Raw genomic sequence first — 17,074 nt, forward strand, 5'->3', positions numbered from 1 at the left:
ATAGATGAGCATGTTACTATGTTAAGGAATGTCTTGTCTAGACTGAAAAGTGCCAATTTAAGTTTGAAAATAGAAAAATGTTCCTTTGCTGAGAGTCAAGTACAGTATCTAGGGCATTTGATTAGTGCTGATGGAGTAAAGCCAGACCCGTGTCTAATTGAAGGAGTAGAACATTCGCTTCCCCTAAGAATGTAAAGGAATTGCAAAGCTTTCTGGGTCTCAGCAACTATTATAGGCGTTTTGTCAAGGACTATGCCACAATAGCTAAACCCCTTGCCCACCTATTGAAAAAAGATATACCCTATCAATGGGCCCTCGAGTGTGAAGCTGCTGTGCAGCATATCAGGGATGCTCTGACTAGTTCCTCCTTATTGATCTATCCTGATTTTGAAAAATCATTCATTCTCACCTGTGACACGCCCAACTTTGTGGTAGGGGCTATTCTGAGTCAAATTATTGATGGTGAGGTAAGACCAATTGGTTACGCATCCCTTCAGCTGAACCAGGTGAAATTTAATTACAGTACTATAGAGAAAGAATTACTGGTATTAAAGTTTGGAGTCAACTACTTTTACAGGATAAAATTTACAATAGCAACAGATCATGCAGCACTTCAGTGGCTATTAAGTTTAAAAGACCCTAGCAGCCATCTCACCCGCTCGGCCCTGAAACTGAGTGAGTATGATTACCAGGTGCAACACAAAGCTGGAAGATTGCACCAGAATGCTGATGCCCTTAGCAGAAAAGTGAGAGTAGCTCAAACAGCTGATGTGCTAGTTGATGAATTAAAAGACTCACAGGAAAATGATGCAAAATGCTGCCAGTATTGCTCCCATCGGGATTTTGTTACAGAGGATGGAATTCTATACCACAAGACCCCCCTGGGTAAACGTATAGTAATATCTAAAGACTTACAATCCAAAATTATTGCCAGTGCCATAACAGCATTCAAGCTTGCCATAGTGGACGAGGAGCCACAAATGCCTGCATTGCCACAAAGTATTGGTGGACAAAAGATGGCCAGATGTTGCCAAGTATATAAAAAAAATTGCCTACCATGCACCCAAAGAGCACCACCCCCACAAATCAAAATTATCTTACAATCTCTTCCCGAGGCATCAAAACCCTTTCAGTTTGTAGCTTTGGAAGTAGTCGGGCCTCTTCCTGTAAGTACACAAGGACGTAAATATATTCTATCCATTATTGCTCACTTCTCCCGATATCTTATTTTGGTACTCATCACTGACATATCAGCTGAAACAGTAGCACGAGCTTTTATAGATCATCTTGTCCTTCCTTTCGGAAACTCTGAAGCCATCATAACCGATCAAGGAACCAATTTTATGTCCACCTTATCTGTCCAAGTTTGAAAAATTGCTGAGAATTAAAAAATGGAGAACCACCCCTTTTCACCCCTAGGCAAATGGCCGTATTGAATGTGTCCATTGCACTGTGAAACGAATGCTTTCCTATTACATCAACTCAGCCCACAGTGACCAGCAAGGATACATTCCGTATGTGGCAAGTGCTTACAATAGGCATTTCCACGAAGCCACAGAACATGCCCCTTATGAGATAAGTGTTTGGCTGCCCTATGGAATCTCCCTTTGAAATCCACAAATTACCTCTGGGAGTCAATAACACAGCCGTTAAGGAGCTAGCCTTAGGCCATTTGGAAAAAGGTACATGGGAACAACCGCAAGGAAACCAGGAAGCAGATGGAAAGAAGAAATAAAAATGCCATCCTCCCTCCCCCCCCCCCCCTCCCCCTGGTGATTTGGTTTTGCTAAAAAAATCCTAGTGTAAAGAAAGGAAGAGTGAAGAAACTTACCCCCTGTATGACGGACCATATTCAATCATTCGGCTCACTTCCCCTGTCAATGCAGAATTACAACTGCCCAACCGCAAAGTTATTGTCCATTTTGATAGGCTAAAAACCTGTTCAGGAACTATGCCTCTCCCATCACCTTCTGAGATAAGCGCTGGATCTTCAGAAGGTTCTTTCTGCTCCCCCCGTCAAGCAGAGCAAACGGAAAGTTCCATCACCCATAGCTCGCCCAAGATATGCTCTGATATTTAAACACCCATATGCCCTTAGATCCAGGGACTAAACACTAAGGTACTGCTTCGTACTTAAGAGACTCCCAGTTATATCAAGCAAAATAAAAAGCAACAAGGCTTAAGCAACCACCTTATTACTGTCCTTTGCAAATGAACATCCTACCCATACAATATGTATTTTATGCTCCCATGCTATGATAACTGAGGTGTTGCCCTTGCCTCCCTCTCTGAAGAGGTTATCAGAGCTTTAACCGCCCAGCCCATTCAGTTTCGGAGGCTTCTCTAGGCCTGCCTTTCCTTTTTACGGCACTAAACATCCATGCATTTAAAATATGTTTGATTTTTCACCTCAGCAGGTGCCCACTGCTTTCCCTTCCTTGCCAATCCTGACACATAAACAATACTGTGGCTGTACGGTAAGATAAATTGCCAAACAGCCACCAATCATTAAACTGATGAAATGTTAAAGTAATATTACTGCTCATTGCCATTACCAGTACAGAACGAAATATACATTTATTACTGAGATGGATTATCAATCAGCTGTTATCAAACAATGGAAAATCCAGGATGGAGTGATGCAATATTATGAAAAGGATAGATTACTGCTCAGCATATAACAGAGATGCTGAGTTGCAGATAGGCACAAAATCTTTGAAAGTCATTTTGTTGTGCCTATCTGAGATTCAGCATCTCCTCTATGCGGTGAGTAGTAATCCATCCTTTTCACTATCAGCTGTTATGTGTTTTTGAGTGCTATTGTGACAGTGAGGTGATCCCAATGCTTTCTCAATAATTACATATCCATGTAACACAAAATACAATGCTGAGACACTGTGCATTGTATTACTTACTTTTAACTGATTCATGTTGTCACCAAGCAGATAACACACTGATTGAAAAAAAAAGCACAAAAAAGGGGAGGAGGAAACTTAATGGGTGGTGAGGGTATGTGATGTAATTTCAGTGACGACAATATCAAGCCAAATTTACAGGGCACATGACAGATGAACCCACTTAACCCGTCTGGACTGGATGAATGCACTGATGTGTTTGGGAAGTGTGTCATAAAACTGTTGTATTGTCTGCCAAGGCAGCTGGCCAACAACTATTGTAACAGGTCCTTGATATTCTGGATACTGGCATTGGGTCAGAGATGACATCCGAGTGGTCCAACACCATGTTCTAGTGGGAACAAATCTTAGGATTTCGCTGGCTATAGGAGTACCTCAACATCATACAGACAGTTCTTAGAGACAAGTGACACATAGATGAGAATAGTCCTGTTGAAAAATAGCACATGATACTGTTGCACGAGAGGTAAAACATGAGGACCCAGGATATCCTTGATGTACCAAAGTGCCATCAGGGTTCCCTCAATCACTCCCAGCTGTGGCCTGAAGTCATACCTAACAGCTCCCCACACCATGACACCAGGAGTAACATCACTCCTTTCCAAAAAATTTAAAGAGTGGGACCTCTCCCTAATTGGCCACTATACCCACCAACAATGTTCATCTAGGATAGTGCACAGCCATGATTCAGCACTGAACATAGTGTGGTGCCATTCATCGGCAGTTTTCCCCTTCATGGTTCCACTCCAAATGCAGCTGTTTGTGTCGTTGTGTTTATTGCAGCCTACAACTGGGATGGTAATTCCATAGTTGGGCTGTTGCTAGTCTCTGAACAATGGTGTTGGACGACAAAGAATGATGCACGAAGCCCATTACTTGTTGGTTGGGTGGCAGGCAGAGATGTGAAGGTGTTATAATGTGCTTGGTGCACAATATGTCAATCGTCCCTTGTGGTGGTCTGACGAGATCGACCAAATGTTGATGATGAGTATGCCTGCTCTCACATTCCTGTGCAGTCCAATGTTGGGCCACTGTCACATCCAAATGTTCTATAAATCTGTACAATTCAACTGGATGGAAAATTAGACAACCACAATGAGGCCTTTTTAACACTCTGTCAGGTGCTGACAACGCTGTCTCACACAAGTACACAGCATCTCCGTGTGCTTCACAGTAACCAATCAACTTCTGTCGTTGTCCACGCCCATTCATACTCTACCAGGACTGGTAACAACACTAACCATTAATCACAGTAACACATTCTGATGGCCATTCTACATGTCACAGAGAAATTGGAATTCTAACCATTTACGTAACCACTGATGATGGGTACGGGTACAAAGTTACATTGACATCCAGTCATGCCTTCTGGGTGGTTCACCTTTTTATCAGGTAATTTATGATGAAAAGGGAATTAACGCTGTATTTTGTACAGGTAATCTTTCACTCTGGAGCTGTGTGTACAATGCTGTAAAAACTATGTACTGGACCAGAACCTGAACATGGAACTTAGTCAGTTATTCAGATACAATTCAGTACCCTGAATCATAGCTCTGTTCTGCCAGAACCTCTCTCTGACATTTCAAGTCTCAGAGAAGCATCTCTGCATACCTGGCTGCTGTAGCATTCTCAGAAGAAAAGATGTCACCAGAGAAATAGCTTAATCGCAAATGATAACGTAATTGGATATACAAAAAAAATCTTCTCACTGAGCTGCAGCAGGAGAACACACATATAAAAGTATTTAAATTTGTAAGCTTCTGGAGCCAGTGGCTCCTTCTTCTGGCAGAGGGGCTCTCCTTCTTCTGGCAGAGGGGCTGAAGAAAAGGAAGAGGGGTGAGAGAAAAGGACTGGTGAGGTTTAGAAAACGGTGAGAGTTCAAAAATGTTACCCAGAATGCTGCCACTTGGTGAGTAGATTTTTTACCTATACTGTTACATTACATTTTCAAAAACTGATTACTTTCTTTGATATATTAACCACAGATTAGGTTTAGCTTCAAGAATAACTCTTCCAGACTTAGGCAGAAAGATACTCTCAGAGTTTAAGCTGTGAGACAGCAGGTTGTAATTCATGACTGTTTCCTCAATTGGTAACAGCATTACCTACGAGAGGCAAGGTTACGAGTTCCAGTCTCAGTTAAAAACACAGTTTAATGGATCAGTAAGTATAAACTTCCTGGCCTCCAAACCTGTCTTCACTCACACAGCATGCAACACTAGAAAACTGTAGCAAAATGCACAAAGATCTGCAGATGATTGACAATTGGTTCAGAAACTTACAGTTGACCCTCATTGTAAACAAATTTAATATATTGTGTCTAAGGTGACAGACCATTCCATGGTGACAGACCATTCCATTTATATTCAATTCATGCTAGATCACGAGAAACAGTAATAACCATAAAATATCTAGGAATATGCATATGGAGTGACCTTATGTATAAGGAACACGTGAAGCTAGTTGTACGAAAAGTATATGCCAGACTGAGATACATTAAAAAAATCCTAAGGCACACAATACACACACAAAAGAAGTGAGTTGCAAAACTGTTGTTGACTGATGCAAAAAGAGCAGTGTATTTCATTAAGGGTTTATGTAGTAAGCACAAGAATATCACAAATATGTTTTCAAATTCTAGTGGCAGATACTACAAGAGGTGCAATTTCCATCTGAGGAATATGGTCTTTGCAAGAAGAGTCTGGAAACATTATCTCCCTCCCACATACATCTAGCAAAATGTCTACAGAGATTTAGTCAAATTACAGATGTCTATGGACAGTCATTATTCATATGCACTACTCACAAATGAAGCAGGGAAAGAGGGAAATGGTATTGGTACCAGAAGTGCTCTCTGCCACATGCAGTGAGGTGACCTGCGGTGTACAGGCGCAGATAAAGACATAAACTTTACTACCCATGCCTGCTGTAAGCTTTCCCTTTGAAATCTGAGTTAAATTACCACGTACCTGTTGCCTGATGATCAGACATTTATGGGAGATGCCTTACAACAGATCACGTCTGACACTGAAGTAAGTCATGCATCTATAGGTTTGTGAAGTGCCTGTAATAAATAGCCACTGACTTGGTAATTACACATGAGGAGCATCTGCTATAAAAGCCAACATTGTGTATATAAACTTAGTTTAAAGGTTTCCAGCTATGGGATTCCCTAACTATGCCTTCCAAACCCCCACTTTTGCAATTCACACTGATAATTTGCCATTTTGGAGAAGTCATTACTTAACTGAATTTCATTCTTTAGCCAGTACCAGTTACTACAGTCTCCTATAGGTCATTAATTCACATAAATTCTCATTAGTAACTTTGGCTCTACTCCCACTAGAAAAAAACTCACGCCTATCACTTAACATTGATACATAAAATTATTAATCAATAACCATTCAACTTCTTAATATACTCTTCCTCTCAACACTGTCTTTAGCTTTTATTGCCACTTATTTCCATTTTAATGATCTAACATTTCTAGGTGCAGAGCCTGACCTACTCACACACCCACTTGTTACACACAGAAACAATGAGGAGACTCTACAATACTCCCACCATTGAAAAAAGGCATGTAGCATACCAAAGGTAGCAGAATGTCAGAATCGCTGGCTATTGCATCCTAACCAAAGAATAGGAGCATAGCACACACAGCACTCTAACACTGGAGCAGAGTAGTCTTCCTCTGATGCTGGACCCATTTCCTCTTCCCTTACAGTGCCTTGTCTTCTTGGTCTTCACCCTTCTTCAGTCACCACACCCTCTTCGTTGTTCATTGTATCTGACCAGCTTGACATAATGTCTCATCCCATTTAAGTCACCCCAGGGGAAACTTGCCAGATGGTGTGAGAAGAAAAGACTGATTGGTGGGGACTGCAGCAGATGAGATCTGAAAACCTGAGGGCTTAAAGGAGGGAGATAGGGTAATACGTGAAACACAGATTATTGGCAAATCGTTGTGCACGAGTTAACAAGAGCAGGAAGTACATTGTATGTGATAGAGGTGGGAGAGAGGGGGTGGGGGAAATAGACCAGCCAGGAAATAAAAGATATAGAAAAATAAAAGGGAGAGAAAAAAAGGAATAAATACTATGAAGAGATGCTGAGACCGAAGAAATGAACAAAAAAATAAGACCAGGTAGGTGGCAAGAACAAAGGACATGTTGAAATGCCAGTTTCTACCTGTGGAGTTCTGAGAAACAGGTATCAGGAGAAAGAATCTAGATGGAACGTACAGTGAAACAGGTACCAAGGGGCAGCAGTTTCATAGGGCAAGTCTTACAGCGGGTACAGTCACAGAGGTACGAGCCAGAGAGTAGGGAAATGGGTGCAGCAGGAGCATGGAGTTTGACAAGGATAATGAAGAGATTGGAAGGCAACAAGAAGGTGTTCTAGGTGAGGTTGGCAAAATGTTGGACAGAATGAATCTCATTTTAGGACATGATTTTAGGAAGTCACAGCCTTGTCAAACTAGCCGATTAATATATTCAAGACCAGGATAATACTGAGTGACAAGAGGTATACTTCTAAGTTGTTTTTTTGGAGGGATCTGCAGTGCCAGGATTTTATTTGATGCTCTGGGAAATCTGCTTTTGAACTAGGCTGGTGGGGTAATTACATCCAGTGAAGGCTGAGGTGAGAATGGTGCTGTACTGCTGTAAAGAGGCTGTATCTGAACAAATATGTTTGCCTTAAGTGGCAAGGTTGTATGGGAGGGAGTGTTTGACATGGAAAGGAAGCCAACTGTCAAAATTTAAGTATTGTTGTTTGTTAGTAGGTTTAATGTGAACAGAAGTGTGTAGCTGATCCTCGGTGAGGATGACATTGGACTTCATGCTCACGATGCACCTATTTCCCTAATCTACAGCTCCTACCCCTGTGCCTGTGTCCACTGTAAGACTTGCTGTAAGCCCTGTAGCTGGCAAAACATATACCATCAACAGGAGAGCCACATGTGAAATGATACATATCATATACCAGCTGTTATGTAAACACTGTTTGGCCTTTTACAGTGGCATGACTGCCACCAAGTTATCAGTTAGGATGAATGAACAGAGGCAGAGTGTGTATACTGGAAACACACAATATCCTTTTGCATAGCATTCTCTGCAACATGACAGTGATGACATTCGTGCCTATTTCACCATACATACCATCTAGATTCTTCCTCCTGATACCAGTTTTCAGGACTCCACAGGTGGGAACTGTCCTTGGTTTTTGGCACCCATCTGGCCTTAACTGACATTAATTTCTTTGGTCTCAGCATTTCTTCACAGTAATTATTCCTTTCTTCACTCCCTTTTAGTTTTCTATATCTTTCATTTTCTGATCTATTTTTTCCTGCCCCCCCCCCCCCCTCCCTCTATCACATACAATGCACTTAGATTTCTGCTCTTATTAACACATGCACAATACTTAGGCAGTAACCTGTGACTTGCAAATTACATTACCTTCCTCTTTTAAGCTCTCAGGTTTTCAAATCTCAGCTGGTGCAGTCCCCAGCAATCGGCCTTTCCTTCTCACTGTGTCCAGTAAGCCTCCCATGACCTGGGTTTCTGGGCAACTTTCCAGAACTCTTCCTATTTCCTACACCTCTCCAGTACTTTCCTCCATCCCTCATTGTTCCCCTTAAAGCCTTCTGCCAGAAGAATGAGCCACTGGCTCCAAAAGCTTGCAAACTGAAGTACCTTTATATGTGTATTCTCCTGACACTGCTTGGTGAGTAGATTTTTTTTATCTAGACAATTAAATTATTTTTGTAAAACTGATTACTTTTGTAGATTTAAAAATGTGTTAGATGTCAATGATGATTTCTGCTTCTGGTAACTTATACTGAGGAACATCCAGATAAATCAAAGAGGACCACAGACATTAATATCATTTAAGTTTTAAGAGATTTTGACATTATATTTGAGAGCTTTGAATTATTGACATATATTTATGGGCACCTAATAATCTGCTAAAACTGACCTGTACTACTGAAAAATAAAATAAGACAAGATGGTGTGTAGTCCAATATAGCTTAATGCTGGTTTGGGATGAAGCAAAAGTTTTCTGATTGGATGGTGTGTACGTATTAAAATAACAATTTTGTAACTGGAAAGGAGGCTGAAAATTTTGGGGTCTGGTGTTGCTGAGGAATGCTAAAAAATAAGCAGATTTAAAACAGAAAGTAAACTGAATAGCTGTTTCTGAAGTAGACAGCTGGGAGTATAAGTTATGTGGGATTAAGCTTGGAAGATAGCAGCAACATGAAGTAAAACACCAATCCTGGTATTGGTGGTGGTGGTGGTGGTGGTGGTGGTGGTGGTGATGATGATGATGATGATGATGATGATGATGGAGTAGTTATATTGACTGTAGCATATGTTGAAAGAAGAAAAGGTCACCAGGAAAGACAGAAATGTGCCAAGAGTTGAACAAACAAAGATTTACAAAATAATTATCATTTACAACTTCAAAAAATGTTAATTAGTGTGTTGTCTCAAGTAGGAAAGTAATAACACAACAAATTACCCTACCTGCTCATGTTGATGTGATACAGCATTCTCAAGACAGAGCCAACAGAGCATATTCACTGAAAGGGTCAACAGGAAGAGCCCTTCATGACTGGCTGACAGTAACAGAAAAGGGACAGCTAGTCCCAACATTATGCTCACAATACGTGGCACAACATTTTGTGAACTAAGCAGAGGCTGAAATATGGACACACCTGCAACAAGCAAATGTGAGGTGTCAAAGTTATCTACTTCAGCTAAAAATCCCAGGAACATACTCAAAATTTTCATATTATGCAGCTAGATTAAACAAGAAAATAAAAACCATATGGCTAAGAGGTTTTGAAACCTTTAAAATCTTCAGTTTGTTACCTTTTCCAGAAATCTCAGAATTAATGCAATATGCATTTAAATCCCTTATTTCTTAGTTTGACTGCCTGGTTCCATAAGAAAAACAATACAATTAAGGGAAAAAGTTACATTTTGTGGAACACTACACATCTGAGCTTCAAATTATAGTCAATAACAGTATCATCTGTTGAGTTTACTAAGACAAGAAATAAGTTGCAGGGTTCTCTGTCTAGACCAGTCAGGTCCAGGTCCAGGTCCAGGTCCAGGTCTAGTTACTGAGGTCAGTCAACATTGAGCACACAACAGTAGCAGCTAGTAAAGAGATTCTGATTACACAAATGCAATTGCAATAGATGTGTTTAACACAAAATTAAATCAAAATAAAAGATAATAACAACATTACACTACATCTATGGAACATGGTGTTTATTTATATTTACTTGTGATGAAATATTTTGTGTAAAGCCCTGAGCTGATGCGTAACACAGAATGCTCTACAGTGTTGGTTCCTAAAGTTGGGACTTCACTATTGGTTTTATTGTTTTCATGATAGAAAAATGGTGTTCACAACAAAAAATTGATCCAAACACAGACACGACCTTAGACACATTTATATGTAGCTCGGGAAACTTCCATTTGCACTTGACCATACTACTGTAACAAGTTCATGTTGCTGTAATACCTGTCCTTTAGGTGAGTGCAATTTTGTATACCAATTACCTCCAATGGCACAGTATTTGGTACATTACAAATCAGAGTGCTAAATAGCTACAATCAATTTTCTATGCTACCTAGGTCCTGAAACTTTGCCTCAAAACTCTGACAAAGTTGCACAATGTCAGCAAACTATGTTTACTTGTATGAAACTCATCTAATAATAAAATTATAATGCCTAAGAAATCACGTAGAAGCTATACCGTGAACCCAAGTTTACCTCTAGCTGTAATTTGCCTTCAGAGTGATAATAAACTGCTTACTTGTATCACCATGTACCTTATCACGTTGTAATGTTGGATATTGTATTTTATCATCATATTAAGAACCTTCTTGGATACAAAATGGAATACAATAAAAGGATGAAAAACATTATCTACAGCTTGTACAGAAACCATATTGCAGTTATAAGAGTCGAAGGACATAAAAGGGAAGGAGTAATTGAAATATGTTACATTTAATATAAAAAGTCATTGTATTGATGTCTAAAACTGACATGTCCCTGATGAAGATTTGTTTTTAGTTTTTTTTATTTTAAAAACACTTTACTGTATCAATTTCTTTCATTGACATATATTCTGCATACTATGAAGAGGATGTTAAATGATTTACCCTGAAAAAAGTGTAAAATGGAAATAACTAACTCTGTGCTATCAATAACCGTTGCTTCAGATGAATAACTGATGAAAATCACCTGACTTCAGGAGATGTCATACCCCTGCAACACAATTGCAGAGAAACCCATGGCACTCTAAGTTTGTCATGTGGGCCTCACTGATGGCCACAGCAATTCCTTAAACAAGCGACAACACCCATGACTTACTTCCCTGCCCAGGAATACCTACTAGCTGCCAGACTTCTTGGGTCACTGACAGAAGGTCATTACAATGACACTGGGGTGGGTCCTCATTCCTAAGGAAGTGACCATGAAACAATCAAATGTGGCAATTATGGAGCCACCAATGTCAAGTAGATTATCTTTGGGAAGGTAGATGTGAACCTTTTTATTGCTTTTAGCTTGTTTGTAATAGCCATCACTGCAACAAGTCTTCAAAATCTGAAGAGAGATTGTTGATCACAGGTTGGATACTGATATCACCATCTCCAAGGTTTTCATATTCATTGACATTCTTGCTAACTGGTCAGCAAGCTCATTCCCCAAAATACCAACATGATCTGGGGTCCAAGGGAATACAATCAAGTTTCCGGCACCTTGGAGGTCAGTAATAAGACTGTATACAGTTCAAAACAAATGTTTCCTAGGATGGCAATGGTTACTGCCTTGTCACTGTATATAAGGAAATTCTTGTGATTTTTGGTGAAAGTACAACAAAGGGCTTGGATAATGATCAGTAATTGTACTTTGAAAATGCTGCACCCTTATTGTAGGGAATCTCGCTCATGATCCTCAAAAGTATGAAGGTATAGCTGGTATGCTCAATGATTGAGCAATCAGCATAGACAACTTTCGAAACAGGAAATTAGCCAAGAACTGAGAGGGACAAATGCTGAACCACAGAGGGGTCTACTGTTTCCTTTGGGTCTGAAGGATAGGTCAGGAGGAATCTTTGGGTGAGGAGCACAGTGTGCATAGATATGCAAAAATGTGCCGACTGTAGGGTTCCAGGAGGGAATGTGGGGATCAGAGTGAAGAGACTCTAGATGAACTGCTATTGGGACACCAGATCTGTTCACGATTGTGGGACATGAAACCCAAGTTGGTGAAAAAGGATATAGTAGTTCAAGTATTCAGGGTAATTGCAAAAACACGTATTGCATAATTCAGTAGTAGCTGATTGTCTGATCCGTAGCAGAGGAATCCTATCCTCTGCCAGGAGGCTTGTCCACAGGACTTGTTCAAAAAGTGCTATCTGAAAGTCAGATTGATCCCTTAATGGTGCACTGGATGCAGTAATCATAACACTGATGGGGCCACTAACCCAGTGTGCCGTAATCCAGTTAAGGTAGGATGCTGGATTTTTAAAGGTTTGAATCATCCATCCATGAGGTGAGACTGAGGCAGTGGAGGCAATCAAGTTTAAACTGGCAATTCTTTTTAAGCAGATAAATATGTTACAGCACTGTCAGCCAGACATCAAATAAAACATCTCAAAAAGTAGTACAACTTTACCACAATGACCGGTTCACTATAAAGGTAATGTTCTGGATGTGGACGAGCAGTTCTGTATTGGTAGAAATGCATACAAAAAATTTTGGAAGCCGGAAAGTAGCGAAATGCAGGAAGGTCTTCGGAGGGATATGCAGTTGACCCTAAATGTAAATAATTGTAACATACTGAGCATAAATAGGTGAAGATACTCATTACCACTTCTTGACTTTTCCCAGCAGACAGAATATGCTACCCTTCAGGAGTGCACCTGGGACAGTAGGTTTTCTTCTTCTGTTATTTGGGTTGGTAATTAAACAGCCATCTTTAAGATTAGATGGCGACAGAATTAAAGCCACTTGGTACAGTACTGTGGAGTACTGTGTCAAGTGGTCTTAATTCTGTCACCAACCAACCTTGAAGATGGGTGTACAGTAATCAGTCGAAATATTGGAAGAAGAAATACTATTGTCCTGGATCCATGTCTAAAAAATGATGGAATAAACATCCATTAGTGACCGATTACGCCACTGGTGAAAAATCACTGACAATGTTAGCAATCATAAAAGTACCTAAGACTAACCATCCGGAGTGGCCTAAATGGAAAGACCATAGGAAAGCAATTGTAGGAAAAGCAGATGTCAGAATGAGATCTGATGGAACAACCTTAGGGAAATGCAACTCATGGGTAATGAAATGGCTTATAAAACACCTGTAAGACTGATTCTTGAGCATTACTCATTAATTTGGGACCCAAACTAGGCTTGACTAATAGAGGGTCGAGGGAGAGAGGGAGGGGGAGGGAGGGAGGGAGGGAGAGAGAGAGAGAGAGAGAGAGAGAGAGAGAGAGAGAGAGAGAGAGAAGATCCAACAAAGAGTGGTACGTTTTGTCATGGAATCAGTTATTAAGCGTGGGAGAATTATGGAGATAATCAACAAACTCCTGTGGCAGGTGCACAAAGAGACGTATTGGGTATTGTGAAGAGGTTTAGTGTTGAAATTTTGAGAGTGTTTTCCAAAAAGAGTTGGTCAACGTATTACATCCTCCAACATATATCTTACAAAATAAACACAATAAGAATATAACAGAAATTAGAACTCATACAGAGTTTTATTCTTCCTGTGTACCTTTTGGGAATGGAACAGAGGAGGGAAATTACAGTGGTACCAGAGGCAACATATACCACACACAATAATGGTGGCTTTCAGAGTCCAGAGATCGAAATAGATTGTCTTTCTGGAGGGTCCATCATAGTAGGCACTCAGTCAATTGTCTGTATGAATGGGTAATGACTATCAGGAATTTCCATCACAAAGGTTCTTGTCTACCCTCAATCAGATTGAGAGAAGATACCTGGAGCTACCAATCAAGAGATCAATGGCTGCATGTTTTCCATGAGCCACACTAAAATATGTGGGGGTGCTAACATTCAATAGACATAAGTCATGATCTGTGATCACTTGATTCATTCAACTGTCTCTGTGAGGTGTTGTAAGAAACACCACCCCACACAGTGTTGTGGGCATTGAAATCACCCAGGAGGAGGGTGTGGCAGAAAAAAATCACAGCCTTCAGTAAAATATAATAACATAGTCAGAGATATACTTTATGTTGTACTCGGGTAGTGAACGCACCCTTTGGTAGCTAGGGGATGTGACATCAGAAAGGGGTACAGGAAGGGACCCCCAAAAGCTAGAAACAGACACACTGTGTTTGGTGGCCATGAGAGCAACATCTCTTGTATATGATCATAACCTATGAATTCAATAAACATGTTCAGTGAATGTGGAACTTTTATTTCAACCAGTCACAACTATTACTCAAGTGACTTCTGAAATTTTCCCGGCGTATTTCTTCTTCTAATAATTTCCGGGTATGCAGCCGGATCCCGTCGACATTCTATTACTCAAGTATTTAGCAGTTCTTATTTTTTAAAACTGTAAGTGAAACATCATAATATGAGGGCCTTTCCATGATCTACCTGACAAAATCAGAGACAAATCCAAAGTCACAATTGTGTAATAAATGAAATCCAAAGGGTATGCAGATGACGAGAAATTCAAGAGGGTCATTTTGAAAGCTAAATGACTTAGGAAGTGACGTCGGGAGCCAGGTTGGGTTTGGCAAAGGTAATTCACCAGCACAGCGACGGGGGTGCCACCTAGCAGCAGTAGCAATCCATGCCACGCAGCAGGAATGGCAGCAAGAGGCGCCACTGACCACACAGCAGCAGCTGCAGCAGCAGCAGCAGCAGAGCAATGCAGTGGCTCAATAATTTTTCTGGGAAACAGCAGGACTCCAAAACATAAACATAAACAATGCAAAGTGAACTGCCTTGGGTAGAGGTGTGTTTTTGCTACTTGTGTTTAGTGAGAATTCAGAAATGAATAAATCAGACAGAAATTATATTAACAAAGTTGCCAGGGACTGTATATCAGAGATGGAGCACTGAATATCTCTGAGACGTAAATGGATCCTGTAAATTTAAAAATGCAAGCCCTGGTAAAAATGAATGACCAATTAGATGAAATTAAACAGAATACAGAAGATCAAGCAAGTGACATTAAGAAAAGCATCCATTCAATGGAAAATACTACTTTTCAAAAATGTTTTTATTTGATGATCCTACAGCCATCAAAACATTTCTTTTGGAATATATTCACTGAATTGCAAATTCTTTTAGCATCAGCTGTATTGGGTATAGCTGTACTGCCGATTGGTGATGTGTGAAAATTTGTGCCGAACTGAGACTCAAACTAAGAATTCCCACTTATTGCAAGGCGATTGGTGGCATATCTGTAAAAATGTATTACAAGCCCTAGTCAGGGCATTGACAATAATGATAACAAAGTCTCACTTCCTCATAGTTTCATTCATCCTTGTGTGGGAATACACGTAAAGTTACAAGCACAAAGGAATGAACAGATTAGACTATGATGCAAGAATGTAGACAGCATGAGATATGGAAGTTGGCTCAGGGAGCATGCTCAGATAGTCTAAAACTGGTAAGGTGACCACTCAATATAAGTGGGAAATCTAGGTATGTATCCTCGAAGCAGAAATTTTCATAAGTCACTGCCATATAGTACAGCTATACCCAATACAGCTGACACGAAAATACTTCACAGTTCAGTGAAAACATTTTGGAAAATATTTTATGCCAAGGAGAAACTTATACTGAAAACAAGCTGAAGTTGGAGATAAAAAGTACCTTGAGTGAATGCGTAAGACTGAATGGTGAGGTGAGGGGTAAGATCAACATGATTGATAACAAGTCAGGAGCTGAATGTATCAAGTTAGAGCAAAGTAATGGTGAATATTTACACCAGCCAAATAATTTGAATTTATGTGAGAGACTAAAAGTAGTTGGGATTAATGTACATGTTGATGCAGATCAAAATTCTGTGGTTTCACAAATAACTATTTCTTTAAAATGTCACGCAGATTTATTTTTTTTTATGCTGCTGATGATTTTATTCATGTTAATGACGAAGTGGATGTTAATGAAGTTGTTAATGGTGAAGTTGGTAGCAATTCAGGTAAAGATATAGCTGATTATAATTTAGAAAATGTTGATGGGGCTGAAGTCATTTAGTGGTGAGATCAGATGCAACAGCTGGAAAAATGAAAATGATATTGTGAAACCAAGGGGATTTATATCAAACAGCAGCATATTAACAGAAAATGGTAGCAGATATATAGCACACAAGACTGGTGATGCTGAAAAATTTAAGGATATGGGAGACTTCAATGTTGTTCTGCTACAGGAAGGGTGTGATACTGTAAAGGAGAACAGCTGGTTTTATAAATGCAGAAATACTTATATTTTGAGTGAGTGGGAAGAGTTTTCTGTGCCATCAGACATGTAATCTATTGGGAAATCAATAAACTCAAGTTTGCAAGGAAGCTGTAATGTAGTGTAAGGCAAAATATTTTTTGGAAAATTACTAATATAATAAAATTTTTGAGGGTAATTTGGAAACACAGCTATTTGAGGTGGAAAGTAATGTAAGCATATTTTCCTAACTTTCAGAATAGACAATGATGAATTTAATAAGGCCTGTTTACTGATAGCAGATATTAGTGTTAATTTTATACTATACATGGAGCAGATGGCAAAAGCAGGTGCCATGATTAACTGCAGCAAGCATCTGTTTGAATTTACAATAGGAGATAACAGTTTTACAGTTCCATTTAACAAGATTTTATTCAGTGAAGATGATGTAGCTTGAATCCAACTCACCATGAGTCTACTGATAACTATGGGCAATGGGACCACCCTGAGTTCTGTAAGAAAAGGGTAGCATGTGCAGTTAATGAGAAGATTAAAATTACTGAAGGGATAAATGAAGAACAGAGGGGACAACTCTCTGAGTAGTTAGAAAATTATAGTGAGCATTAACTGAAGTTCCAAGGAAGGTCCAGAATTTTGAAGATATATAAAAGGTAAATATGGATGGATTATGTATAAATTATGATTCTC

The 17,074-nt window shown here is 39.7% G+C and overlaps 1 protein-coding gene across 2 annotated transcripts in view; it reads right to left on the reverse strand.

Annotated features, from left to right (window-relative positions):
- LOC124615630 (GPI ethanolamine phosphate transferase 1) overlaps positions 1-17,074 on the reverse strand; it is a 264,269-nt gene that overhangs the window by 19,363 nt on the left and 227,832 nt on the right. For both annotated transcript variants that reach the window (XM_047143638.1, XM_047143639.1), the window contains one exon: positions 9,443-9,633. In XM_047143638.1, the coding sequence (XP_046999594.1) occupies positions 9,443-9,633 (191 nt within the window). The remainder of the gene's footprint in view (positions 1-9,442; positions 9,634-17,074) is intronic.

Source organism: Schistocerca americana, chromosome 5 (assembly GCF_021461395.2).
Source record: "Schistocerca americana isolate TAMUIC-IGC-003095 chromosome 5, iqSchAmer2.1, whole genome shotgun sequence".
NCBI classification, from domain to species: Eukaryota; Metazoa; Arthropoda; class Insecta; order Orthoptera; family Acrididae; genus Schistocerca; species Schistocerca americana.